Below are 25938 nucleotides of genomic sequence, written 5' to 3' on the forward strand. Positions count from 1 at the left end.
TATATTCCACATAATCTTGAATTAAATTGCTTTTATTGTACAAAAGAAAAAATTATTAAAGTAGCATTTGCTTTAACCAAAAAAAGAGATCAGTAGTAATATAGTGAAAACTGTACCCTAGATCAACTATTTTTTTAAAAAAAAACGATAATACTGTTATCTTTTTTTTCTTTTCTTTTTTGATTCTTGCTTTAATAGAGCTGCCCTTTGGTAATCTGTAATTTGAATTAAACCACTCAGTTCACGATACCTATTTTTTATCCCAATACACTCCCCAAATCTGCTTCTCAAATTTGAAATATCGAGATTATGTAAAGCCATAATTCTTCTAGCTATAAAACCTAATATTTCTCTATCAAATATTATTGTTACAATGATATCAAATAGCTCCCTTCTTATATTCTTGAGAGTATTAATAATGTCATATGCTAAGAAAACCTCAGCTGCTGAACTTAATCTTGACCCAAAAAAAAATATCAGATTCGTCATAGAGAATACCGAAGTATTTATTAAATAAAGCTCCAATAGTGATAAGCAAAATCTTAAGCCGAAATTACGGACATTAATTTTGTTCATAATTAATGGAAATTGAATTGGTTTTTTGTATTTTTTAATCTTGAGTTCAGACATTGAATAAATATTGTTCTTCATTTCTTTAAGAAATTTCTTAACATTATCACCACCAACTGCGGAAATCTTTGATGCAATACGTTTTTTATTACTTTTTAATAATTTAAAACTCTGTTCAAATTCCAACCCTTCTAACTCTTTAAATGAGCAAACTAGTAAATAAAACAAGTATGCAGACGATAATAATTTAAAGTTTAACTCAAATAATAGAATTATTACAGCAAGACTTCTTTTGGGATCGCTACACTTTAATTTGTCAATATTATTGTTAAAATTTCTCATCATCCAATAATTTGTACGTTGAAAACCTCCGTAATCGCTTAAAATAGTGGACCTATATTGTTTTTTAGTAAATTGAAAATATCTTATCATAATTTCTTTTATTGGCAAATTTTTCCTATGGTCTTTATTTCCCCAAAATTCTAGTAGAGGGATTAAAAATATTATTTTTCCAGATAGTTTATTTCTATCTCTCCAGATTGATGTAAAATACAAGCTTGAAGAGGAAAATATAGTCCTTTCAAGCTCTAATATTATTAATTCCAAAGTGTTTTCCTTCAAGAAAGTATCAAAAGCTTCTGCAAAGCCCTGTGGCATTTCATAATATGAGCTATGAAAGTCTCTACCACTACTAGTTCCTTCTCCAGGAGAGCCATAACTATATGTATATCTCATCCTTTTTAAACTTCTAGCTTCAGAAGATGATCTACCTTCTGTTTCATCTTCATTATCACTATTATTTTCGCTACTTGAAGAAGATCGTGATATTTGTACTATCTGATCTCCTTCTGTTGTTTGAAATAACTCATAAAGTTCTTTTTCTAAATTATCCTCACTAATTTTCTCTCCAGAAGACGAATAAACAGCTAGGTCTACCTCATCAAATGCTACTGAACTTATTCCTGGTGCAGTGCTAGTACTTGCAATTGCTTCTTCTGGCTCATTTGGAGACTCACAAGAAGCAAACAAATCGCTTGAATTTATTAAACAAAGCGATAAGTTTATAAATATTAAATAGAATATCGACTTTATGTATTTCATATTATCATATTTCAAATCACCTGAAACATATAAATGAAAAAACCCATATCAATGAATGTTAATTTTAAAATAAATTGTACCAGTTTACTCAAACTAGCAAGTCTATATATTTGTCTGCACTCAAATATATATAAACCTGGCTTTGCGTGTGCAACTTGAAATTAAAAAATAATATATACACGCCTTAACCTTTCGTAACCCAGCACAAAGCAAACACACTTCTGTATACGGCATATTAAATCCGCAGAAATAAAGAAAAAAGGTGAAGATGAAACTTAACATATTAATAATAAACTAATCACATATTCTCACACAGTAACAAATAAGCGTCAATCAACCAACTTGATTAAAAAAACGTCGAGAACATGACTGACTACCCATTGTTAAAATAAATTCCAATAAAGCTTAAATAATAGTTAAACAACAACTCATTTGAAAATAATTCCATTATTGTCGCATTGTCGTTCCAAACACATTCAAATAATAATCATACACATTAGACACTCAATAAGGCACCACAATGTGGAGGTTCATACATTGCCCTGATTATATTTAATAACCTTACTATTACCCAATAGAAAATACGTCACCGGAAACAAGTTCACATCTTAATCCCTTTCTATTCAATTTTTTTGTTTGATGTTGAATTCTTTTGAGTAATTCTTGACAAGCTAGAGTTTGGTCATGAGATGTACAGCCAAATCTCCCATAACTAGCAAACAACTTTCGCAAATCATCTTGGGTCCGTTTAGTAGATTTGCCGCCATCTCCCTCACAAGTGAGAGTCAAATCACCACTATGTAATCTAAATCCTGAAGCGATATCTAAGTGAAGTGAATATGTTCCTTGTGGACTTTCTACTTCCTCCTCTTCTTCTTTAGGCCTAGAGCAGCAACATCCAAAGCAAGACCCCAGCATTCTGGAAAGTCTAGCTCTAAGTCCAGAGCAACAGCCACTACCACTAGTTCCTCGCTCAAGATTATATCGTCTAGGCATTGCAATAAAGGAATATTTTAGTTGCTTAGTAGACAAGGAATCCCCATAATTAAATAACACACTCTGAAGAACGAACACAAGGCTAACAAAGGTAGCTACGGAAATTAGCTTTTTAAAAAACATCTTGGAAGAATCACGGAACAAACCGAAATTTAATAATTACGGAATAAATAGTTAAACTAGATCTATTTCGTATTTTCAACTAGACATATTCGTTAAACTTGGCGCTAACAATATTTTATAGTTTTTTCTGCCAAATGCAAAGAATAGATCGAGAGAATTTTTTTCTGCGTGGTTTTTTTGCGTGAATTTAGCAAATACTAATATCATTTGTTGGTGGGTTGCTATTCCTAGCAGACTTAATTTTTCCATACTGTAATTTACAATGCCGCTATCTTTCATTTTGTACGTTCGAACATGACCTATTGTTTTTTTAATGGAGCTTTTATTCAGAGATAGTGTAGCTAATTAGCACAAAACTTTGAACAGAAAATCGGCAATTGTGTTTATGAAGTTTTAGATCTTGAAAGGTTGTAGGTTCATCTTAGGGTTTAGGTTTTTTAGATTTTTCAGGATTTCAGAAATTTAAAAGAAATTTGAAGGAGAGTCGAAATCATAGGTAAAACATTATTTTTGAAAATGACAGAATATGAGCTTTTAACTAATTTTATATCTATGAGAATGGTGTTAAGGACAAAGTCCAACCAGTGACATTAATAAGTGGTTTAACCCTGAGTAATGAGACGAAATGTGGGTATCGAGTATTTTCGATCTTAAGTTTAGATCTTTCAAATTTATTTGACCTCTTGAAATAGCTGAATAAGGATGAATTAACGGAAAAAATTCTTGATACAGCAATATCTTTGGAGAATGTGAATGAAGCGAAAGAGCATGAATTGGATTTAAAAATAGAATTTTCATGAGTTGTTCCAAAGCCTACTCTAGGTTTGCTAGAAGCTCCAACAATCTGGAAATAGGAATTAAAATCTTCAGGTACAAGAATCTCAGAATGGTGGTCATGTCCAGAAATTATAAAATCTACTTTATATTTCTTAATAAGTGGAAGAAGGATACTTGCAAGTCTTGCATGTGGTCCATGAAGGCCGCTTGAATAAATTGAATAGTGAGTAACAAGGACAATCCATTCGACACCTTCAGAAACTGCAGCCTTTAAGGCTTGTTCAATAAACTCTAGTTGGGAGTGTCTATGAGAAATAGAAGTCTTCTTGAAAGGATCTTGTGTTAGAGTCCAACTGTCGATATATATAAATACAGCAGTGGAATTAGCCTGTTCTTCGGAGTTGTAGTCAGAAATCGAAGCTTTGTAACTAAGATCACCATTCCAGGAGTTGTTTCTATTTACTATTGTATTTAAATTATCAACCATTTCATCCAAACAATCAATCTCACAGCTCGTGGAATAATCAACCTTGGAAGAATTAAAACTATTATTCACTAAAATCTCACCCAAACCTGATTTCTCAAAAAGAGATGGTAGACTAACTTTTGATGTAAAAGTTACTTTTTCATACCACCAATATCCTGGAAGATACCAACGAGTATTATTAGTAGAATTTGTTCTGTCAATTTGAGCTGTAGTACTTCCTCTCCAATCGTGATCTCCTAAGCAGGAATGAACTTTTAACTTTTTGCTCAATACTCCAAAAGGCCCTTCCAATATTTCTGTCCAACCAGCATCATCCACAGATTTGACTCCTCTCTGATAGAAGTTATCCCCCACAGAAATAACAAACTCAGGATTAATAATAGTTTCTAAACTACTCATTCTCTTTGTTACGTTCAGAAGGCATTCCGTCTTTTCACCCCAATCTCCAATTGAAAAAACAGTTAGCTCACATGACGAGTACCTTAATATGCTGACAATAAATACTGTTGCAAGCCCAAAATACATGCTACGAATATTCATTTGCTGCCTCATCGTCCTAATAACTTTGAATTAAGAACACCAATCATGCAAATTCTGTACAAAAATGCACTTAGAAAATATAACAATTTTTTATATTTATTTTGGAGAAGACTATTTTATTCTTTTTTATTTTACCTTTATTTATTCTCACGTCTTACATGCTCAACTTTTTTGCATTTTATTGAATTCGGCGCCACTGTTGACATTATCTGGATTAATTGGTACTTTTCTTGGGCGGGAATTCACTTTTAGCCACTGGAAAAAATTCAATAAAATCAAGTAAATACAAGATTTGAGTAAAAATAACTAACATTAGTGTGATTTTATGATTAGTTGAATTGTACAATAGTATAAATCTAGATTTATATTTTTACTCTTTTTTGTAATAGTCTGAAACTATAACTTGGAATTAACAAAGTTTAATTCTGCTACGTATTTATATTAATCAAAGAAACCGTTTCAAATCATTCAAAAATTTGGTGCGAGCAAATGAATTCTAATATGAGTAAGCCACTTTTGGAAGCTGGAGGTAAAGGATGTCGTGCTCTTTCAAGAAGCTCGATTTCAAGTTATAAAACTATGAATCGAACACAGTCTTTGGCTATTTATGGTCTTTTTGAAGATGAACCAGAAACACTCCCAGGGCTTGGTGGTGCAATTCAAGGATCTTCTTTGAGTGAGGCAGTGTCAGCAATGGTTAATACTATGCTTGGAATTGGTACTCTTGCTATACCTTTGGCATATGCGGCTAATGGTCTATTACAAGGAATATTACTTACAATCTTTTGCGCATTTTTATCATCTCTTTCACTCTATCTCCTTTCTTCAATAGCAATGGAGTATGGTGATGACGTTAGCTTTTATTCGGTTACTGCCAATCATATTCCCGGGCTTAGGTGGATTGTTGATAGTGCAATTGTTATCAAATCTTTAGGAGTATCTACGTCATATCTTATGGTTGTTGGAGATTTAGTATACTCGTTGTTCTTCTATAATAATTCTTATGGGATTGATCCAAAAGTTTTGAGAGCTATTGTTCTTTTAACATCAGTTGTCTTCTTTATTGCCCCAGCATCTTTCCCACATAAACTGAAGTCAATGAAATACACCAACTGGCTTAGTGTTATATGCATATTGTATGTGGTCGCTGTTGTGTTCTTCAGACTCGTATATAACACAAGTACAATGTATTTGTCTGGAATTGAAGAGCAACCTGCTTTTATAACTGGTAACTTGGACTACATAAGTACATTTTCACTTCGTAGAACTTTCGAAACTTTTCCTATACTTATTTTTGCATTTACTTGCCAACAAAACATATTTACAGTATCTAATGAACTTCACAATAGAACATTGAATAGGCTTTCAAAGATTATTATTATTTCTATTGGAACGGGTATCGTAGTTTATTCTACTATCGGAATTTCCGGGTACTTACTTTTTGGCCGTCTAATTAGCAAGGCAAATGTATTGGAATTATTTAAGACTAACACTTTGGACGTTTTTATTGCAAAGTTCTTTATTGCAGTATCTATGGTATTTTCCTTCCCCATCCAATGCCATCCATGTAGAAGATCTTTATCTATTTTGCTTTACAGTGGTGTAACTGAAATGGAACCTAAAGCAGAGAAAAGAGCTTTGAATCTTATTACCATTTTTATCCTTGTTTTGACAACATCTTGTGCAATCTACTTTACAAATCTTGGCCTTGCTTATGAGCTTGTTGGTACAATATGTAGTAATACCACTGCCTTTATTATACCTTCTCTTCTATATATTAAGGTATTTAATCACAAAGGGCTGACAATTGAAAAACTTCTTGCATTCTTTCTACTTACCATGGCCATTTTGATTCTTGTATTGTGTTTGAGTGCAATTTTCATCGGGCTATTGAAAAAGTAACAACAGAGTACTAATTTTGTGCTAATTAGCTCTTATAAACTATTATAGAAAAATAAAGTCTATAGTAGATTTACTAGCAAATAAAACTTATTTTTTAACATAAAACATGCTGATTGAATGGCTATTAATAAAGTTAATGTGTTTATAAATTCTATGTCGGCAACTTTTTAACGAATACTAGCCAATTGTTAACTTTTTCAAGATCATTTTCTGATAATCAAACAGACAATGCTTTTGAGATTTCAGTCAGGTTTGAATTTGAAAGGAATAGACTAAAAAGCACAAATGTGTATTTAAGTTCATTGACTTTTTTTGCAAGATTATCATCAAAAAGAAGTCTAGCGTTACCTGAAAATGAATTCGAGTTCAATAAGTCTTCTAGTGAAGGTATCACTATCTCGCTATAAATTAAAGGCTTGATGATTACTTCCGAAAGTTCCAGTCTTATGTCATTGATCATTTCTTCCTTTAGCTCTTTAAGCATTACAATTGATCCATCATATATTTTTGAAATATACTCTATTTTCTTTTTATGTTTTCCTTCCAGATTTGGTATTGACTTTTGAAAGTCTTCATCTAATTTAGGTTCAGATTTGAGTGAACTTTTAGCATTAATATCTTGATTTAAATTGACTATAGTGAAGTAAACAATATCAACAGACTCTAATAATATTGAAATCATTGGAATCATAGGGCCTACCTTATGGCCAACTCTATTCCATTCACCTCTAATGTAATTAGTAAACTCTCCAACAATACTTTGCTCAATAATAGGAGTAGAAAAGGTTTCTGAAAAAATCTTAGGTGGGTAATAATCAAATTCAATCTTAATTTCGTGAAACTTAGCCAAAATTAGACTTTTGATCCGATATTGATCACTTTTATCATTTTCCATATAGTATTGGCTCTTCTCGAAAGATTTACAAGAATCCAAAAGTAACGAAATTTTTCCTGAAAATGCATTCAATAGCTCAACTGTCTCTATTGAGTAACCTAAAACCAAAATAAGATTACCTATTCCCTGATTCCCATTTGATGAAGACTTAATTGGCATTATCAAAGTCTGGCCATTCTTTGATAAAGAATCATTCGAAATATAAACTACAGTATCTGAAAGCCACTTCAAAATTACATTCTGATCAGAAGAACCACAATGGGAACAAATTGATGAATATAAATCATGAATTGTTCTCTTCATATTAAATTTATCGATATAGCTGGAAATCAGAGATTCTGATATGTATCCCAAAGTCTGACCTGCTATATATATACGATTAAGGATGCAATACCAATCTAATATTCCACATTCTGATGGGAAAATTGAAGGCTTATTAAACATTTCAAGGTACTCAGAATCCGGATTTCCCATAACCAACGTGAAAGCAGACTTTGCCCAATTGGCAGCAGTCTTTGAAAGATCTTCCATCTGTAGAATATTATTATCCTCTTCAAATAACCCATCAATTGAACTTTTCTTTGTTATAACTAATTTATTAACATTTAGATTTGTTAATAAGTCTAATGGAATAAACATTGAAGTTTCTTCATCTACATCCTTCCAATGTCTATAAATTAATAATAAATGCTCTACCAACTTCTCAAATATACAATCAGTCTTGTTATCCCTAACAGCCACTCCGTCCTTATATATGGCTCTTCTTAAGAAAATTCTTAATGCATTCTGAAGATTGTAGATCAGAGTAATGCTAAGAATTTTCTTGGGATCAACTGAAACAATTTTACTCATTGTATCCAAATACTTGTCTTTTTCTATATAAAATGGAATATACCTACTAGTATAGGTATCTATGCCATTATTTTCCTCATTGTTTTTGGCCCTCATAAAATTTGCATTTAAATCATTCCAAAGGTTCTTTAAATAGTCAGAGTGGGATTTAAATATTGAAAAATATGTTTCAAGAAGCCACTCTGGCTTTTCGATACTTGAAAGAGAGCTATTTCTTGAAAAGAACAAGGGCTTGAGTTTTTTTGAAATTTCATTCCCTAGTCTAGAGATAATTTCCTCACAAATATTAATCCTTGGGTTCTTGTAGCTATTACTTGTCTCTATGCCAGCTGAAAATTTTAACTCCTCACACTCAAATCCTAATTCAATACAAATAGAAGCTAGTACAAGCAAAATGCCAATCGACTGAGAAATTCTCTCATTCCTTTCAAGTATAGAAAGATCCGGAGGGTCATTCAAAGCAAATTGTGGAGATTTTCTGCTTAATACCAGCTGAACTATTTTTTCAAGCTGCCCCCAATCGCAATACTTTTTCAAAAACAAAGTAATTTGGTTTATCAAAATCTCGAAAATGTGGTCCAAAACCCTTGAAATCTCATTATATATAAAACTCTTTATGTTCAATTTAACATTTCTTCCATTCTCAATCAAGCTTATTTTCAACAGACAATCTTTTAAATTTGACAATAAAGCATATACTTTGGAGCTTTTCAGGTTTTTCGAATTTTTTATTGAATCAGAAACTTGCTCAACTTTGTTTGACAAAGTAAGCAACTCCCTGAGATACTCTCTCACCTGAATAAGAATCTCCATCTTCTTTAAATCCGAGGAATCTATCTTATCTAATATAGAATCTTCACGAAAATTTAATCTGTCAAGTCTCCGTACTAGGGAATTCATCCTTTCTACCACTTGATCCAACATTGACTCATTCATGATAATGGAATTGGAATAATCAACCTTAGCGTCCAGAAGCTTATTTTGAAGCTCGTTCAATCTGCTATTTGCCACCTCTTCCTTAGCCCTTATGAGATCCCTAACCTCTCCCATCCATTCTTTAATACTTGGCCTTTTTTTACGAGGGGAGGCTCTAATTACATTGGTAATTTCGCGAATCAAGTTCTTAAGTTCTTTCTTTGAAGATGCAACCTTTTTTTCTACTGATTTGGAAGTACTTATTAATACTTTTTTAGAAATTGAGGATTTCTTTAATAGTAGAGGTATAACGTTTGTTCTACAGAACTCCTGTCTTTCTCGAAACTCTATGCAACAGGCTATGAAAGAACGAGTTGGAGGTTTGAAGGTGAGGTTTTTCAACATCTCTCAACCAGAAATTATCTTTATATTATTAAAATTGCATTATTTTGTCCAAATTTTATTTTTTCATACTTTATTATTTTACCATCTGAATTTGCCCTAGCAATAAATTTGCACTAAAAACCCCGCTAAATCTACTCAAATGCTTTGAAACTTAAATTAGAATCCAAAATCAAACGGATTCTCAAAACAAGTGATTAATTAGCTTATTAGGACTAATTTATTCCTAAACTACTTCGATTGTTTTTTCTATCACGTAGATAGTCATATTCTACTAATTATTGTATAATCTATAATTTTTCTAAAAGCAGTACCAGTATTGTTAATTACTATCATTTTTTCGTGATAAACTTCTAGATATGTCGAATTCAACTTTCAAATTTTGCTCCACTTAGTCCCACTCTGTAAATACCCAGCTGCTATGTTCAATTGCCCGTAAAATATTGGTTAAGAAAGACACAGATTTGAGCTCAGGCGGATGCTGACCCTTTGTAGAATCAATGGATCTTCTAGGAAAAAGAGGGCTTTTCTTGATAGAAAAGAGTTCAATATCACGATGGAAAATTATTGTGAGAATTAATTGGTCGAATAGCTTTTGGATATTAATGAATCTAGACCTCTTCAAAAGTTCTTTGTTGTTACAATGATGGACAGAAAAAGTTTCCAATCCAAAGTTGTCTTTATCAAACGAACAATACTCAGGAATAAATTCTGTTAGTTGAAATATATCAGTTTTACCCACTTCTTGAGATTCTTTGTCTCCAGAATTTTCCAAAAGCGGTGAATTGTAGTGACTTGGATCAAAAACTAGCCAGTTCTTTAGCAGAACCTCTATCTTTGAAATGACCTGGGATATACTTTGGTTTGCACTATCAATTTGTCTATCCAAATTTAGAAGCTGAAGAGAACTCCTTCTTTGATTATTTGAGGCAGGAGATGCGAACTTATTGAAAGGTGACGAAAGTAAGCTGCTTACGGGAGAAATAACAGGGCTTTGCAAATGTTCTCTATGCTTATTAGAGCTTCCCAACCCAAATTGGTGAAGGTTTTCATTTTGAAAAGCCTCTTGTTCTGATAGCTTAATACATTCCCAAAGCCTCTCTACGGAATCGTGGTAAATTTTAACCAAGCCTAGCGCTTTAAAGAATGTAAGCTGCGAACTTACAAATCTAATTGGAGAAAAGGAAATGAATACGTTTTGTATGTGAATAAAGTTCCCAATTGAAAATATGCCAATTAGGCTCTGCTCCCAATTTGAAGCTTGAAGAATGTCCTGGGAATTATTTAGTTTAGAGACTTTAAATCTAGAGTAATTTGGACCAATATGTTCAGTGTTAGACGCCAATACGGTAATTAATCTGATCATAATTGGTTCTAAAACCAACGGAATGATAAATTCATGCATACATGCATTAGATCGTGTAACATTCAATACAAACTGATGATATTCTAGAATTTCAATATCGTTAGATCCAGAAAGTTTTGTAATTTCCAATGCAAGCAGTAATAGGCACAGAGGATTTAGCTGGCTCAGGAAAAACAGCCCAATGACTACTTCGCTTGTAGTTTGATTACAAGGATTTTCGGACAACAGGCTCTGTTCTAGAGATTTGAGTGATTCTCTCAAATAAACAGAGCCATGGCCCGCTACCACTCCATTGGATCCAGAGTATATGTGGTTTATATACTGCAATACCTTGAAAATTAGCTCTGATGAAGGAGAATAGTCCTGTCTAATGATCAGAAACTGGAAAACAGTTCCAAAAAGCAAAACAATGAACTCCAAGTCTGAAATTAAGGAGTCGAGAGCTTCAGGAGAATTGCCCGCATCTCTGCTGTAAAGTGTATGTATTTCTACATATAATTGGTCTTGTAAAGCCATAGTAACTTGCATAGTTTCGCTGGGGAACTGAATAATTAAATTATAAACTAATTTTTGAAAACTTGAAATTTCTAGATTGGCCTGGTGAGTTGAGAGTATTTTACGAATATACTCTAATTTACACTCTTCAGATGAATATTCCAACATTATCAGAAATACATCCAAGGACTGGCTGTTGCTCTCAAGAATATAGCTTAAATATTGTGATACAAACCTATCTTTTTGACTCTTGGATAAACTATGTAGTGGATGCATTGAAATTGAGTCAGAAAGGATTTCCAATTGAATACTGGCTTGAGAAGGTTCTAAAGTATCAAAGTAATCCATAGAGGGTAATGAAGCCAAAGTGAACTCATCAAAAATATTTACCGAGTAGTTTCTGATATCATTCTTTTGAGAATTTTCAACTTCAAGATGGGCAATTGTCATTTGCGAGATAAACGCTCTAAGAGAGCCAAGGTTTGAAGTATCAGTGGATAGCGTCGAAATATAATCCACAAGGTCTTCAAGAGCTCTAATAAGGTCATCTGAATGTTCTCTAGTGTTCAATGCTGAGACAATAATTCCCAAATATACTTGGAAAAAGTAGTTTTCAAAGGAAGCTTTACTCTCATCAAAATCCAAACAGGTTATTGAATCAATTAAGGAATCAACAAGCTGTTTCTCTAGTTCCATCATATTGACCGCACCTTTTGTACCTTGTTCGTAGCAAAAGCAGCTGCTATTGTACCCAATAACATCTGTCTCATCATCTTCGCATAGTCCTGAGACATATTCCGAATTCATCCTTTTTTGAATGCTTTTTATCAAGTTGTATTCAGAAACAGACTCGCAGTCCTCTGGTAAATAACAATCCTTAAGTTCGGGATACAAATCCTGTGTTAATAGCTGCAACCTATTAAACAAAGAATTCTCCAGCCTCTTTTTAGGGTAAGTCTTTCCAATGAAAATGTGATTTCTTCCTGACTGAGTTCTGGATTCCAAAAAGTCTGCCCAACCATTAAATATATTGATTTTCTCAGTATGAAAAAGTGCAAACAGTTTGTCAAAGTTGTCTCTTGCCATGTAATAAAGCTGGTCAAAGTCTCCACATAAGATTGAGTAGAACGAAAGTTCCCATTCTCCTAGCTTATTTTCTAACGTATTTGGTTTCCTGTTTTCAGATACTAATTTCCTAAGAAAATTGAAGAGTAGTGGCCTATTTATATTCCCCTCGGTCTCAATTTCAGGTTCCTCAGAATTAAAGGAATCGTCAGAAGCCGGAAATATTAAACTTCTTTCCATCAAGTCAATATATTCGAAGGATGCTTTAAACAAAGTATCGTTTAAAGCCAATTCTTTGTTTATCCAGCTCATTGAGTTTATGGGCTGACCTTCACTCACTGCCCCCGCTAAAACTCCCTCCAACTCCATCGAATCGTCATCTTCATTGTAATTAATCCACATATCATCAACCTTTGGGAGAGCCTCTATAAACTCTGAAAGATCCACAAAGTGATCACTCTGTTTCTCAGGATACATATATGAGTCCATTCCATCAATAAGGCATATAATCCAATTAGCCTTAGCTCTTTCTCTAAGAAACGTGTCAAGTTGCATCCTACAGCCTTTTCTCAGCAACATAAATGCTACCTTGAATACTTCCTCAACGTTTTCCCTATCTGACTGGGAAATTACTGACTTGTCGACATTCAATGCCCAATCTAAACTATAAAATCTCTTCTGATTTTTCAAAGTTTTCCATAAAATTCTTGATTCGGGGTAGTCCATGTAATAAGTCTCCCTGAATACTATATCGTTTTGTTTGCATGGGTTTACTCTAGACTCCCATCTTAGCCATCTCAATACTCCTAAAACAACTCTGAAAATCGGAGAATACGCCATAGCGTACCTAGAAACCTCGCCTTCTGACATTTCTGGAATACTCAATAACTTTCTATAGCCGTTCTCACCACTACCAATATCAGTTCTAAATGTAAAACTTGCTTCAATCATGCTTCGCAAACTCTCACCTATTAACTCATTAATTGAAAGACACCAAAGTAATTTCCAACAGCTCAAAATATAAAACAGAGGCATAGTCGAATCTTCCAGCTGAAAACCTGAATCACCTGAACATCTCTGAATATACTCAAAAGCAGACAATTCCAAATAATTAGCCATAACTCTGACCCTCTCAAAGCTTGCTAGCTGCGACCCGGAGCCGTCATTACTTTGACTGCTGCCTGAAGGAGAAAGGCTTGGAGACATGGTGAGCTCTGTAAAGTATTTCTAACTACTTATTGCTCCCAAGTCTTTCAAACCGGCTCTTCTTCCCTTTTAATGAAAACCAACAATATTGTTCCCAGAATTAATTTTTATTTGCTTCTTTTTACTTTTAACATTCCAGTAAGGCGGGAACTTTGTCCGGGCCTGTGTGGGGCATATTATAATGATTTAAAGATTTTGAATTCAAAAAACAAAGCAGAATATTGAGCTTTGAGGAAAAAAGGAAATAAGAAGAGTTTAGAAATGTTAGGGGTTACAAGACTTCCAGGTCAGGCTTCATCTTCAAATGATCAAAATTCAAAGGATGACCCATTGCAAAAGCTAAATAACTCCCTTGTACAAGGTCCTGAGTTATATAAAAGATTTCTCGTTAGTACTGGTGTTTATGCACTATTTGGCACAGTCATTTCCGGAGCTATTGGTTCTATTGCATTAAAATCTCCAATGTCAAGAAGATTCGCACTGGGAGTGGGTTTTGGAGCAGGACTAGGCTGGGGTATCAAATCTGCTGATGACTTTATTAAATATACTGAGAGGAGGAACTTCGTCCCACCATTTCCAAAATCATCTGATGAATGGATAGATAAAGGTGTTCTTACATTTCAGAAGTTCAAGAATGCCTTAAAAAATGCAGTTGAGAAGAAGGAATAAATTAATTTCTGCATTATCAGTTGAAAAGTTTTGAAGCTATACTTGAACAGAAATTGCTCAAGGAAATCTTTTTTCTAAGTCTATAAGATCCTAGTTTTCGAGCAAATTGCTTGGGCCTGTAATAAGATCAAGACTAATCTTCAATAAAAGCTTGAACCACTTTTTTACACTTTCCTATAAAAACGAGCTTAGATTTGTTTACATCATTAACTATATCTGATTCTTTATTTTGCGTCTCTAAGTGGGATTTTATTTCTGAGCCACCCTTAGCTCTACTCTGATCGCTCATTTCTACGTCCTTATCAATTAGGTCACTCTGAAAATGATTCTCATTCATGTTTGCTTTGGATCCTGCACCTAATGAATCTCTATTTGCAGATTCAGCATCAGCAAAAAACAAACATGTTCCCACAGTTTCCATATTTTTTCCTTGGAATTTTAATGTCATTGACTCTTGCTTGGGATTATCACGGGGCTGAATTACCAACTCAAAATTCATTTTCTCAGCATTCTCCTCGAAGTTCTAAATATAATTAACGCAATAAATACTACTTAGTTCAACTTACTATGTTTTCAATCATTACCTTCATTCCCTCAAATATCTCAAACCTAGACAGCTCTGGAATATCAACAAATACTATTTCATCCTCCACTATTTGTTGATCTGGAGCTAAATCTGACATCATTCTTACAGAGGAAGTTTTCTCCCACCTCGAGATGTTGGAATTGTCTTTATTTTGGAAGTTCTACCCCAATTCTATTCTTTCCAGGCTTCTTAAAAATTATTTTTCATTAACTTTAAATCATATTCAATTTTACCTGGTCGGCTCGGTACCCGCAATTAAAATATTAAAATTGAATTAAAGTCGCTTGGATCTTAAAATTTTAGTTGGCAGTTTAAAAACAGATTTTGAGAAAAAATAATAACGGGAAAAATCGAATTTTAGAAAGAAGAGTACAAAATATATACGTAACTCAGCTTAAACAACTGAATTTACAAGGTAAATATAAATATATTGCTGTTTGATTAGAAAAAAACAAATATACAAAGAACTATTCAGCTTTAACAAAAGAGTTATTCAACTTGTAATCCTGGACTTCCTCGCCAATGAGCTTCTTAGTTTCCAAGATTAGATCCTGAACCTCCTTAATTTCTAGAAGAATTTCCTTATATTTTGCAGCATGATAATCTCTTCTAATAATCTTAAAAGCCTCCAAACTGCTATAATACTTGTTAGTAAGTGGATCTAAATACTTGGCAGGAACACCGTAAACACTACATTTCGGTGCGGAATTACCATCCTGGTTTATATACAAATTGATATTTGAACTCTTTCTTTGATTTAAATGAGGAGGAATATTACCATCTGTATATATAATCATCTCCCTGCAGTATTCATCACTGCTAAGTATCTTATCAGAGTTATCTTTTTCTGATTCCATAAGACGATAAGATGACCAAGAGATATAAATCTCAAGAGACCCAGATTGTAGTTGCTTTCTTATACTAGCAGAAGTGTTGTCCAAATATCTTTTATGTTCTTCAAATGCCTCCAATTGATTTAAGCTCTCTATATTCATTTTCTCAATCTCCTTGCAAGCTTCAAGTCTTTCTTCTTGAGTCATAGCTGTTTTTGTTCCTTCTTTAGAACTAGAACTTTTCTTTAATCGCTTTCTTTTTGCCTTATCCTGAGCTTCCTCATCCCTCCTTCTAATAGATTCCTGTAGATCTTGCTTTTTCTGAGATGTTGATGCCCTAACTGACATTGTTCTGGGTTCCAACACAACCGGGCTCTTCTTCACAATCCCTGTCTTTTTTGTATGCTTTGCCTTTTCCCTAGCCTTCCTGAGCATATCCTTTTGAGCAGACTTCAAAAATAATGACGGGTCCTTGTACTTTCCGCCAACCATTCTTTTAGGTTTTTTGGGTTTCCTATCATCTATCACATCATCATCTTCTTCCGCAGCTGCCTCCATTTCCTCTTCCATCCCATCATCAGATTGGCTCTCGTTCTCTGAATCTGTGCTTGAATCCTCACCTCCCAGTATCTCAAGCTCAACCTTTTCATCTTCTGAAGACCATCCACTGTCCTCGTCCTCTTCTTCCCACGTATCATGACCCCAAAACTTAACATCCTTCTCTTCCTCTTCACCCAAAAGCTGAGTGTATCTCTTCCCTCTAGAAGCTCTCTCTGGAAGAACCTTCTTTTCTACTTCCTCGTCCTCCTCACTTTCCTCCTCGCTTTCCTCTCCACTTTCCTCCTCGCTTTCCTCTCCACTTTCCTCCTCACCACTTTCCTTATCTTCACCGTCTGCAACTTCATATTCGTTTCCATCAATGTTCATTTCCAAATCTTTAATATCTCCATCTGCCTCATCTCTATTTGCCTCCCCCTCTTCAACTTCGTGGTTATGAGTAATCTTTTGATACTCTTGAGTCATCCTTCTCAATATTAATGCCATTTATTCAAAAACCAACCTGCTTGGCGCCGGCGCCGGAGTGCGTTTAGTCAGTACTTTTTATTGAGAAAAGTCACAACAAAAAGAAACTGTAACGGGCAAGAAAGCAGTGAGTGAGCAGAGTCAGTAAATACTTTGCAATCCATTTTTGAAGGTTGGTAATTTTTCAGGAACTCTTAGTAATTTTTAGTTCAGAATGTGACAAATGTTTTTGTGGGGAAAAGAAGCGCAGTCTTGTAAATTAGTTTAAGTGCTAATGGGATTAGAAAAGCATATTCTAACTAAAGTGAGAAATAGAGTTTGAAATTTAGCTGATTTGATTAATTCCGTAGTAATCTCCATTTTCTTGAGAATAAAAAACGAGGAAAAAATTATAAATTTCTATTAATTGTTCGTATCTTACTAGTTAGTACCGCTAAAATTGAAAAGGGTTCAGCATGTAGGAAAACAGTTAGAGGGAAACGGGGGTGAAAAGGAATAAATTAGTAAATGTCGTCGTAAACAAAGGATTGAATGAAGATTTTGAGAATATTAAGATGGAATAATAATAATAATTGGTTTTTTTGACCTTACATAAAACTCTAAAGCTGGAGATTGAAATCATTATAAATTGTCTGTATATTGAATAGAATTGTTTGATAATCTTATTGAAATGATAAGCTATAAGTGACCAGCTTTGTATTTAAGTAGAAAAAAATACAAAAATAAGAGATTAAAAAAACAGTAACGCTTCTATTGATAAAATGGGAGAGACTCCAAATACTGGGAACTCCTGTAAACAATACTTAGGCAATGAACTAGTATTAAACAATGAAAATCAGCCATGGAATATAGAAAACACTTCAGGACAAGATTCTGGAATTCGGATTTTAAAACAAGGCTATTCTGAAAACTCTGATTTAAGAATAATTAATAAGGGATGCCAAATTGGCTTGTATGGTTTGAATTCTTTTTCATATATAGGTAACTACGAACTTGTTGATGATAAACAGGATATATGCATAAAAGGAAGAATTGATCAAAGCAAGCATTTTGAAATTTTAAATTCAGGATATGTGACTCCAAGAACAGAATATGTTTCTCCAGCCCCTGAGATATCATCTTCGGGTGAGAATTATGGTTTTCATCGTTCGGTCCAATCCCCAACAAGAATTGGATTCAGTACAACATATTTGAATTTTAAAGCTTCAACACAAGTATCCGATGCTGATATGGAATGTAGGATATACGGTAATACTGTTAATAATGAAAATAGCAATACCAGTAGTCCCATTGATCTAAAGCATGTTGGAACTGTTTCCTTTGTTCAAAACATTGAAGAAGAACTTAAATCTCCTTCAGTTCCACGAGCAATTGAGCAGGAATATACTTACGGTAATACTACTAGGGGGGAAAGGATTTATTCGGATTATAGGGGTGCAACGGAGAAAGATGTTTATGTATACAATCTTGAGGAATCCGCCAACCACTCTTCTATGATTGGAGTTCTAGAAAATGATAGAGTTGGAGAAGGCACTGTCGATTTCAGGGCTGGAATTGAAGTCGGAATTGGGACTCTTTCTGAAGATGGAAATAGAATCGAGTCCCTACCAACAGAATACCATTATGACAATTATTATGGTACCTCAAACTCCGTCCAGCCTTGTATCGGATCTTCAGAAGGCTCTTCAACCTATCTTTATAGCATCCCGGATGCAAATAAAGAGGGAAATAGCTCTTACCAACCAGCTTTTGTTGAATATGTTGATTACAATGTTCCAAAAACTGGTAGCTATGTAAATGGTGGAGCTAGATTATCTACGGAGGTCGTGCGAGAGAATATACATGGTGCAGGAGGAATTGTACCCTATGGCCAAGATGCCTGCAATTACACAGAAAATTATTGTAATTACTACTCAATTTACGGGAGCTCTACTCCTTCTTCCTCCCACCTTAGTCCGGGCCATCAGACTATTCAAGTTTCTTCGTTAAGAGGAATTGATATCAGTGCTGAACATACTTCTCAGTACCAAACTGAACAAATCAATGAAATCTATGATAGATTTGCACATCCAAGTATCTCAATAGGAGGAAGGGTATCAGGAGTCACTGGTTTGCCTGCTCCTCCGATTCTAGCCACTCCTTCAGGTTTGGCAACACCTCCGAATATCCCAGTAGTGTCTGGAATTCGTGGATTCCATGCAAACCATATCACAAATTCGCTACGTGGATTCACAATGTGTCAAATTGGAGCGGGTCAAACTGACAACGTAGATGAAAACTGTACGAGAAAGCGAAGAAGACCAGGAACTGTTGGGAATGATCGAAACTTTTATATTGTAGACTTCATTTGTGAGATTCCTGTGAATATCAAGACCCTGTTTACAAAGATTGTAAAAGAATCCGCAGAAGGATCAAGGATTCTTAGAGAATTCTCCCTGGGATCTCTCGCTATGAGGAGATCCGGAAACCTTGCTCCAACCGTCATAAAGTGCTTCTTCCACAGCTACCGAGACGGAATCTCAAGGCTTCAATGCAAGTCAAAGCGCCATGAAGGACGCCCATTCTTATTTGTAATTAATGAGACAAAGTTATCACGACCATGGGTTTTTTGTCCAAATGTTAAGTGTATCAAGAGAGCAAAAAGCTCTGGTAAATTGAAAGGAAGGATCAAAGTATATGAGTATTGTCCGGGATCAGATAAGATTATCTTATCCCCAAGATTCCTAAAGTGTGCAAGGGGTTTTTTAACGTCAGATTACTACTTTTGTGCAACCCTATGTCCTCAACAAAAATATGCAGATCACGAGTCCAACTTTTGGGGAGAGGACTTTACTACCGGCTTTGGCGGAAATCTAATTCAAGAAACTCTCACTGGTGAGACTGAAAACGGTGGAAGTGGCCTCGCTCTTGCTGACTATATACTCTTTTGTAACTCAAAGCACCAATTTGTGGCAACTTTTCGTAGATTCTCAGTTGGCGCCAAACCCCATACTCCCCCCGTAAAGAATTCCTCCTACGTAAATACGAGCTCCCCTGATGAGATCTTCGGGGATGAAGCTGAAATAAACCTTGTCAACATTATGACTTCTGTAATACGCAGTCTAGAGGGTTCCAATGAGCCCACAATATATGCATCAACCGACAAATTTATCCAGGAAGTCTCAATAAATTCAGGAGCGACAATTCCACAGACTAACGGATTTACTGGACAAACCATGCAAACAATTAATTCTAGAGATTACCAATTTGGGAATTCATCCAGAGGAAATGTCAATTCAATGGAGCCTGATGAGACTAATGTTATTGGGGCAGCCTCGGAATCTGCATTGAGAAGGGAGACTGAGGGAATTGTAGCGTCAACGAAATGGAATGAAAGTCCCAATTCTTCCCTTTCTGGGGTCCAGGGTTTCCAGCAACTTTCTGGCCCTAGCGGAAGACATTATATGTATAATTCGGAGGACTTTATGGGAGTTAAGAAGGATGAGAGGTCGAGCATATATGTCCCAAGCTCGAGTTTGGAAATTGAAGATCCTTTTTCAAACAAGCTTGAAACCTACTCCACAGGATATACTGATGAAGACTCATTTTCTAACTTTAACGATTCTGGGGCCCAGCTATCTTTTAACTTTGATCCCCAGGATGCCTTAGTAGTTGAGTCGTCCACTAACTGGGTTTTGGATGTTTTACTTAATAAATCATCCGAAAGTCAGGCCTGTACCCATAACCGGATTCAAAACTCCCAGAGTTTGGCACCTAATCAAACTGGCAATTTCACAACCGACTTAGCTTCATTTGATCATTCCTATGATTCTGCAAGCCTTAAGAATCAAAGTAGCTCCGCTAGGAGCATTAACCAAAATACTAGTATTGTTGACAATCTTACAAACAATGATGGATTCGAACACAAAAATGAAACCATTCCTACAGTAAACGACAGCAATTCTTATTGAATAATCAATTGTCTCATTCTTGTTGAATTCAGTCCAACTATGATTTTCGGCGGTTACATCAAGCCTGAAAGCAAGAAAAGGCTAAAGTGTCTGGTACTTCCTGTCAAACATCTGAACCTATAATAATCAACATTTCTATCACTCTTACGCTATTTAAATCCAAATATATACTTGCTTAACCAGCATTTTTACTTAGTCTATCGAGGCTTTGGAGATGTTACCTATTACCTATAACTGCTACATCTATATATATATATATATATATATATATATATATATATACAAATATACATTTTCAAAATTGCCACTTTGTATACTGTATTAGACGTCTGGATCTATTTCCAATAGAGCATTTGTTGAGTAGAAACCTAATAGAGTGGCTCTCTAATCTTCTGGTTTTTCTATTGTGACTTGCTCAATGGCCACGTTAATAGTAGAAAATGGGATTATTAATTATATCTTAAAACCAATACTCATTGATATCTCTTTTTATCAAATCTATTAGCTTTCCGAAGATTACCCTTTAGGCTGTTTCGTTTCTGGTGCTCATCTTTATTATCACTCCACGTGTTCAGATGCTCTGTCAAATTATTGCAATCCTGATGCTGCAACTCCATTTACTATTGCTAGTTGTCATCTCAACTAGTATAACAAGCTAAAACCACATATTGCAATTCTTATCATGATTACGGCTTCTGCTGCTACTGATACACAAGTATTAGGACTTAGGCACAAATGAATTGGCAGTCACCAGACTTTGCATCTAGAGTTATTACCATCACTCCTAGAACTACTACGAGTATGTTCCCTGACACCTTATTCCCAATTAGCTTAATGAACTTTCATCCTTCAATTCTCCCCCCTTCCTACTCTAGATCTTTAAAATTTATTGCTTGCTTTGAAAATAATTCATTTTAAAATTGAACTTGGCATTACCGCCAAAACTTAGAACTGGTACCGGGAATATTAAAATAAGAAAAAAATTTTAAAGTACAAAATATACATTACAACAAAGAATCCCTTAGTAATATAGCTAATGGATAATTAATTAATCAACCCACGCTTACACACATCGTATTCCAAAGTTACTTATAATCAAAATAGAAGAAAGACCTCTAATATATGTCAGAGTGAAGCCCCAAAAAGTAATAGGTCGATCAAGCAGTGCTTGCAAAATTAGTGAGGAATTTGGTATTTTCAAATATAAATAAGAAGCCTAAGTTGGATTTGAATGGAAATATATATTAGAGCTGTAGTTACATGGATTAAGTACACAAAATGTTTCAAAGATTCTTAAGTCTTATTACCCTACTAATCTCGCTCTTGATCATATACATAAATGTTTCATCGAGTAACAAATACATTACCCCAGAAAAGTTTTCCCAAACCCACCCAGACTCATCCATGATGAAGTCTGTTTCTTCCGAAAATAGTGTTGCGATAGATATTCCTGATTTACCAACTCCAAATGTTACAAAAAAGTACTGTCCAACCTATGGACTTAATATTAAGGGACTATTTTGCTTAGGTTGGAATAATATTAAAATTACAAAGACTGATTCTTGGCAAGAATGTGCATCTCTCTGTTCGGACTATGTTGCACTCTTCTTTATTAAATGCAAGCAATGGAGTTATGATGTTGAGAAGAAGAAATGTTTGATCAAAACTGGAGATAAATTGTGCAAGTACCCTGATGAAAATTATATATCAGGTCTAAAAAATACTTCAGAAGTTGGTCTTTGCTCTACAACATGTAAGGTTGGAGACTGGAGTGCCTGGACTCCATGCAGTTCTTATTGTGCAGGAATCACTCAAAGAGTAAGACATGTAATTAGATCGCCAATGTACAAGTCTGAAATCTGTCCAAGGTTGATTGAAACCGCCATGTGTAAGGGAAGTCCTGATTGCCCTTCAAATTGTCCAAACTATCATGTGGTTGGCCTTGGATGGGGATGTAAAGTGGAAATGAACAGAGGAGGTGGAACTATGAGAAAGTATGTTAATACTTGGCATGAGTGTCTTGGTCTTTGCAAAAGTACTGAGAACTGCACTTACTGGTCATTTCAAGGGATTTCTGGAGTGGAAACTTGTTTCTTGGTGATTGGTGAGGTTGGATGCACATATCATGCACTTGGATGGATATCTGGAGATGTTAATGTTGTTGCAGTAGACTGTCCTGTCAAATGCTTTGTAGGTGAATGGTCTAGCTGGACAAAATGCCCCAGTGACGATATTTGTACGCAAAACTCTATGTCAAAAAGAAGTAGACCTCTCATTTCTACTCCTCCCGATATGAATCAGAAGATGTGTCCTCACCTTACGGAAAGTATAATGTGTGAATGTGCAACAAAAATTTCGAGAAATACAGCATTTGATGACTTAGATAGAGATTTAATCTCCTACAATAGCTTCAATATTAAAAATAATTATCGAAAAGATCCAGAAGCTAGAAGAGTATTAACATCCGCTAATAGAATCTCTAAGTTGAAAATGGGTGCATACTCAACCAATAGCCTACTGAAAAACCTTTACTTTGATTTTAGAGAAAATTACCAAATTCGAAATGGCCATAATTATACATATCCAAGAACAGAGGTGGAAGAAGAAAGCCAGGATGAAGATTTTACATTGAGAAGAAAAACAGATAACACCTATGATATTTACTTTGCTTTATCATCGTACTTACTCGGAGTAAACTATACTAACTTCCAGAACTCTACATTAGATCAAAATTTTTTCAACTAAAGTTTGAATGTGGAACATCTACATTGCTTTGAGCTTAAAATTATTATTAACAATTTTTAAATCATAATTATAGTAATTCGAAGAATTTGTTATATTGTACTGATAACTTACTTCCAGGTTAGTAGATTATTTAAGGGAACAAACCTTCCCATCACTAACTTTATTATCTCTTGGGAACATACACCTGAAATATATGATGATGTCACAAACTCTTCTTTCATCTCAAAACTAGAATTACGTAGTTTAAAGAAACATTTTAATTAATATATTTTTATATTTAAATGGAGAGCCCCCAAATCCTGTTTGCACTTTTTATAGCTAAATTGTACTTAAATATATAAAGTGCTTGCTTTAAACTAACTTACCTCTGAATTAAATCAGTGGGTATTTTTATATACTCCAAACTTAATGAGTTTAAATAATCCTGAAACTTTGCTTTAATTGTTTCAGGATCTTTATTTATTTGTCCATCAATATGAATATAGTCGAGAAAGTCCAGAAATAGAAACTCTATAAGCTGGGACTCTTGAGAACAATCTTCCAAGAAAACTTCCACAAGTCTTTCTTTTAAAATTGGGTCCAAATTTCTAGCCTTGTTTTGTATTTCCCCCCACCTAAAAAATGTATTTCTGAATTCTATGAATCTTAAGCAGTATAAATGTCTGCACACAAATTGAACCAATTCCTCTGAAATATTGAGATCAAATCCAGAATTTGAAATACTCATATTTCCAGAATTACTATTATAAATTCGCGAAAAATCCAAAGTATATTGTTCATTATATATCTTCTGGAGTTGAAGATAAGTAATGGTTTCACAATACATTTCTGGGAGCTCTTTGTTGACCGGAAATCTTCCAAAATCATTGAGAAATTCGCAAATCCAACCCAATATTATTTGGTATTTAATATTAATTATGGAAAAAGGTCTTTTATTTAAAGATAATTGGCCATTAAAATTACCATAAATTTTCTGAGATTCAAGTATTTGAAACATTTGATCCGGGAGAAGCTCCTGAGGGTCTGAAAATACCAAATATTGATATCTTTTGGCCTCGATATAATTGGGAAAATCATAATTTTTTAGAACTTTTTCCAAACTTTCTTCAAATTTCTTCTTGAGATTTCCACGACTCACATCAAACTCCGATTTTTTGAATAAACCGACATTTAACCCAATATGAACCAATATTATTGGAAAGGGTATCTTAGACAAAAAATCCCTTAGTCCAGATGAGCCATCCTCCAACTCATTCAAATCAATTTCAGAAGCAAGCTTCATTAATGATTCAATTGGCTTAAAAAGCTGAAGTCCGTGAAGCTTTGCTAGGTTTTTGCTTTCAACAGAGAGATCAAAAGTTATGTACATTTGATTTGTAGTAAACACCTGATACTGGCCTAGGTGTCCCCTTGATTTGAGACTAATTACAAAAGAACTTGAAATTCCTTGACAATTTTTTGCCATATTGTATACATTCTCTACTATCATACCAGAAAGATTACAACAAACAATTATACTGTACTCCAAAGGATTTGAGTTTGAAGATTTCTTGATAAGAGTCTCTAAGTACCTTTCCGGGGATTCTAATATACATTCAACCCTAATATTAAGTTGCAAACTTAGCAAATAATTTTTCAATAGATATATTTTTGGGTGATTTATAACGTCTGGCTTCTCACCATCAAGGCTAAGACATGCACCGTAATCCTCCTCAGTAGCAATTTGACCATCAACCAATACTATCTCCCCTATTCCTGAAGATGCTAATGAAATTGCCAATTCTGAGGTTAATATGGAAAACCCTAAAATTAATATTCTAGAACTTTTTAAAACCTCCTCCCCCACTAAACCCCATATAAGTCTTTCTCTCGACCTTAGTTGGTCCATTTTAGTGCCACTCAATGTTCTTTTTTGTCTGCAGCACTCTATGCTTTTTCTATCCTCTGACACTCGCAGGTAATTGTTCTACTTTTATTCAAATATGCATTCAACACATTCTTTCAAAATATTTTTCTCAAACGTTTGATCCACACTTTCTCCCATAGTGTGTGTCATTTTATGAATTTTTTAAGAAGTTTGTAATTCTCTCTAAATCTACTGTAACTTCTTCTCCTCTTAGAATGTCATCTTAATAATTAAGCACAGAGTGGCGCCGGCGCCAACATGTCTTTTTTGCCTTTTAGAGGTAAAGTAATTAATAGAGAAAAAACAATGTTCTTTTCTTATTCCTTCTAATTCGAGAGAATCGAAAAATTGAGGAGAGGTTTCAACTTTTATGAACAGGGTTTTAGATTACTGGCCTGAGTTTTTTTCTAACCGCAAGTAAGAATTTTCCATTTTGTAGTTATTGTAATAGCTAAGGTAAAGTTAATAAATGAAAAATTAACTCTAAAGAGTGAGTGTATTGTGCCTTAACTATAATAGAGAATTTATTTGAAA

At 34.3% G+C, this 25938-nt stretch overlaps 12 protein-coding genes across 12 annotated transcripts; 4 read left to right on the forward strand and 8 right to left on the reverse strand.

Annotated features, from left to right (window-relative positions):
- Window positions 1–156: 156 nt before the first annotated feature.
- On the reverse strand, window positions 157–1671 carry ELE39_002022 (signal peptide protein; the record flags this gene model as incomplete). Its single annotated transcript, XM_067344872.1, has 1 exon — window positions 157–1671. The coding sequence occupies one exon, from the start codon at window positions 1669–1671 to the stop codon at window positions 157–159; it is 1515 nt and encodes a 504-aa protein (XP_067199306.1).
- Window positions 1672–2238: 567 nt separating this feature from the next.
- Window positions 2239–2790, reverse strand: ELE39_002033 (signal peptide protein; the record flags this gene model as incomplete). The annotated part of the gene is made up of 1 exon (XM_067344883.1): window positions 2239–2790. One exon carries the CDS (start codon window positions 2788–2790, stop codon window positions 2239–2241), a length of 552 nt encoding a protein of 183 aa, XP_067199317.1.
- A 550-nt stretch (window positions 2791–3340) lies between these two features.
- ELE39_002044 (serine threonine phosphatase) lies at window positions 3341–4606 on the reverse strand (the record flags this gene model as incomplete). Its single annotated transcript, XM_067344894.1, has 1 exon — window positions 3341–4606. One exon carries the CDS (start codon window positions 4604–4606, stop codon window positions 3341–3343), a length of 1266 nt encoding a protein of 421 aa, XP_067199328.1.
- A 477-nt stretch (window positions 4607–5083) lies between these two features.
- Window positions 5084–6496, forward strand: ELE39_002055 (10 transmembrane domain; the record flags this gene model as incomplete). The annotated part of the gene is made up of 1 exon (XM_067344905.1): window positions 5084–6496. One exon carries the CDS (start codon window positions 5084–5086, stop codon window positions 6494–6496), a length of 1413 nt encoding a protein of 470 aa, XP_067199339.1.
- A 217-nt stretch (window positions 6497–6713) lies between these two features.
- On the reverse strand, window positions 6714–9563 carry ELE39_002060 (uncharacterized protein; the record flags this gene model as incomplete). Its single annotated transcript, XM_067344910.1, has 1 exon — window positions 6714–9563. One exon carries the CDS (start codon window positions 9561–9563, stop codon window positions 6714–6716), a length of 2850 nt encoding a protein of 949 aa, XP_067199344.1.
- A 388-nt stretch (window positions 9564–9951) lies between these two features.
- Window positions 9952–13692, reverse strand: ELE39_002061 (uncharacterized protein; the record flags this gene model as incomplete). The annotated part of the gene is made up of 1 exon (XM_067344911.1): window positions 9952–13692. The coding sequence occupies one exon, from the start codon at window positions 13690–13692 to the stop codon at window positions 9952–9954; it is 3741 nt and encodes a 1246-aa protein (XP_067199345.1).
- A 261-nt stretch (window positions 13693–13953) lies between these two features.
- On the forward strand, window positions 13954–14361 carry ELE39_001990 (uncharacterized protein; the record flags this gene model as incomplete). The annotated part of the gene is made up of 1 exon (XM_067344840.1): window positions 13954–14361. One exon carries the CDS (start codon window positions 13954–13956, stop codon window positions 14359–14361), a length of 408 nt encoding a protein of 135 aa, XP_067199274.1.
- Window positions 14362–14494: 133 nt separating this feature from the next.
- Window positions 14495–14860, reverse strand: ELE39_001991 (uncharacterized protein; the record flags this gene model as incomplete). Its single annotated transcript, XM_067344841.1, has 1 exon — window positions 14495–14860. The coding sequence occupies one exon, from the start codon at window positions 14858–14860 to the stop codon at window positions 14495–14497; it is 366 nt and encodes a 121-aa protein (XP_067199275.1).
- Window positions 14861–15414: 554 nt separating this feature from the next.
- On the reverse strand, window positions 15415–16824 carry ELE39_001992 (uncharacterized protein; the record flags this gene model as incomplete). The annotated part of the gene is made up of 1 exon (XM_067344842.1): window positions 15415–16824. One exon carries the CDS (start codon window positions 16822–16824, stop codon window positions 15415–15417), a length of 1410 nt encoding a protein of 469 aa, XP_067199276.1.
- Window positions 16825–17564: 740 nt separating this feature from the next.
- Window positions 17565–20753, forward strand: ELE39_001993 (uncharacterized protein; the record flags this gene model as incomplete). Its single annotated transcript, XM_067344843.1, has 1 exon — window positions 17565–20753. One exon carries the CDS (start codon window positions 17565–17567, stop codon window positions 20751–20753), a length of 3189 nt encoding a protein of 1062 aa, XP_067199277.1.
- A 1278-nt stretch (window positions 20754–22031) lies between these two features.
- ELE39_001994 (4 extracellular protein with signal peptide and 2 repeats of an apple domain followed by a TSP1 domain) lies at window positions 22032–23498 on the forward strand (the record flags this gene model as incomplete). Its single annotated transcript, XM_067344844.1, has 1 exon — window positions 22032–23498. One exon carries the CDS (start codon window positions 22032–22034, stop codon window positions 23496–23498), a length of 1467 nt encoding a protein of 488 aa, XP_067199278.1.
- A 361-nt stretch (window positions 23499–23859) lies between these two features.
- ELE39_001995 (ubiquitin activating enzyme E1) lies at window positions 23860–25386 on the reverse strand (the record flags this gene model as incomplete). The annotated part of the gene is made up of 1 exon (XM_067344845.1): window positions 23860–25386. One exon carries the CDS (start codon window positions 25384–25386, stop codon window positions 23860–23862), a length of 1527 nt encoding a protein of 508 aa, XP_067199279.1.
- Between the last annotated feature and the right edge of the window lie 552 nt (window positions 25387–25938).

Source organism: Cryptosporidium sp. chipmunk genotype I, assembly GCF_004936735.1.
Source record: "Cryptosporidium sp. chipmunk genotype I strain 37763 chromosome Unknown contig_21, whole genome shotgun sequence".
In the NCBI taxonomy this organism is placed as follows: domain Eukaryota; phylum Apicomplexa; class Conoidasida; order Eucoccidiorida; family Cryptosporidiidae; genus Cryptosporidium; species Cryptosporidium sp. chipmunk genotype I.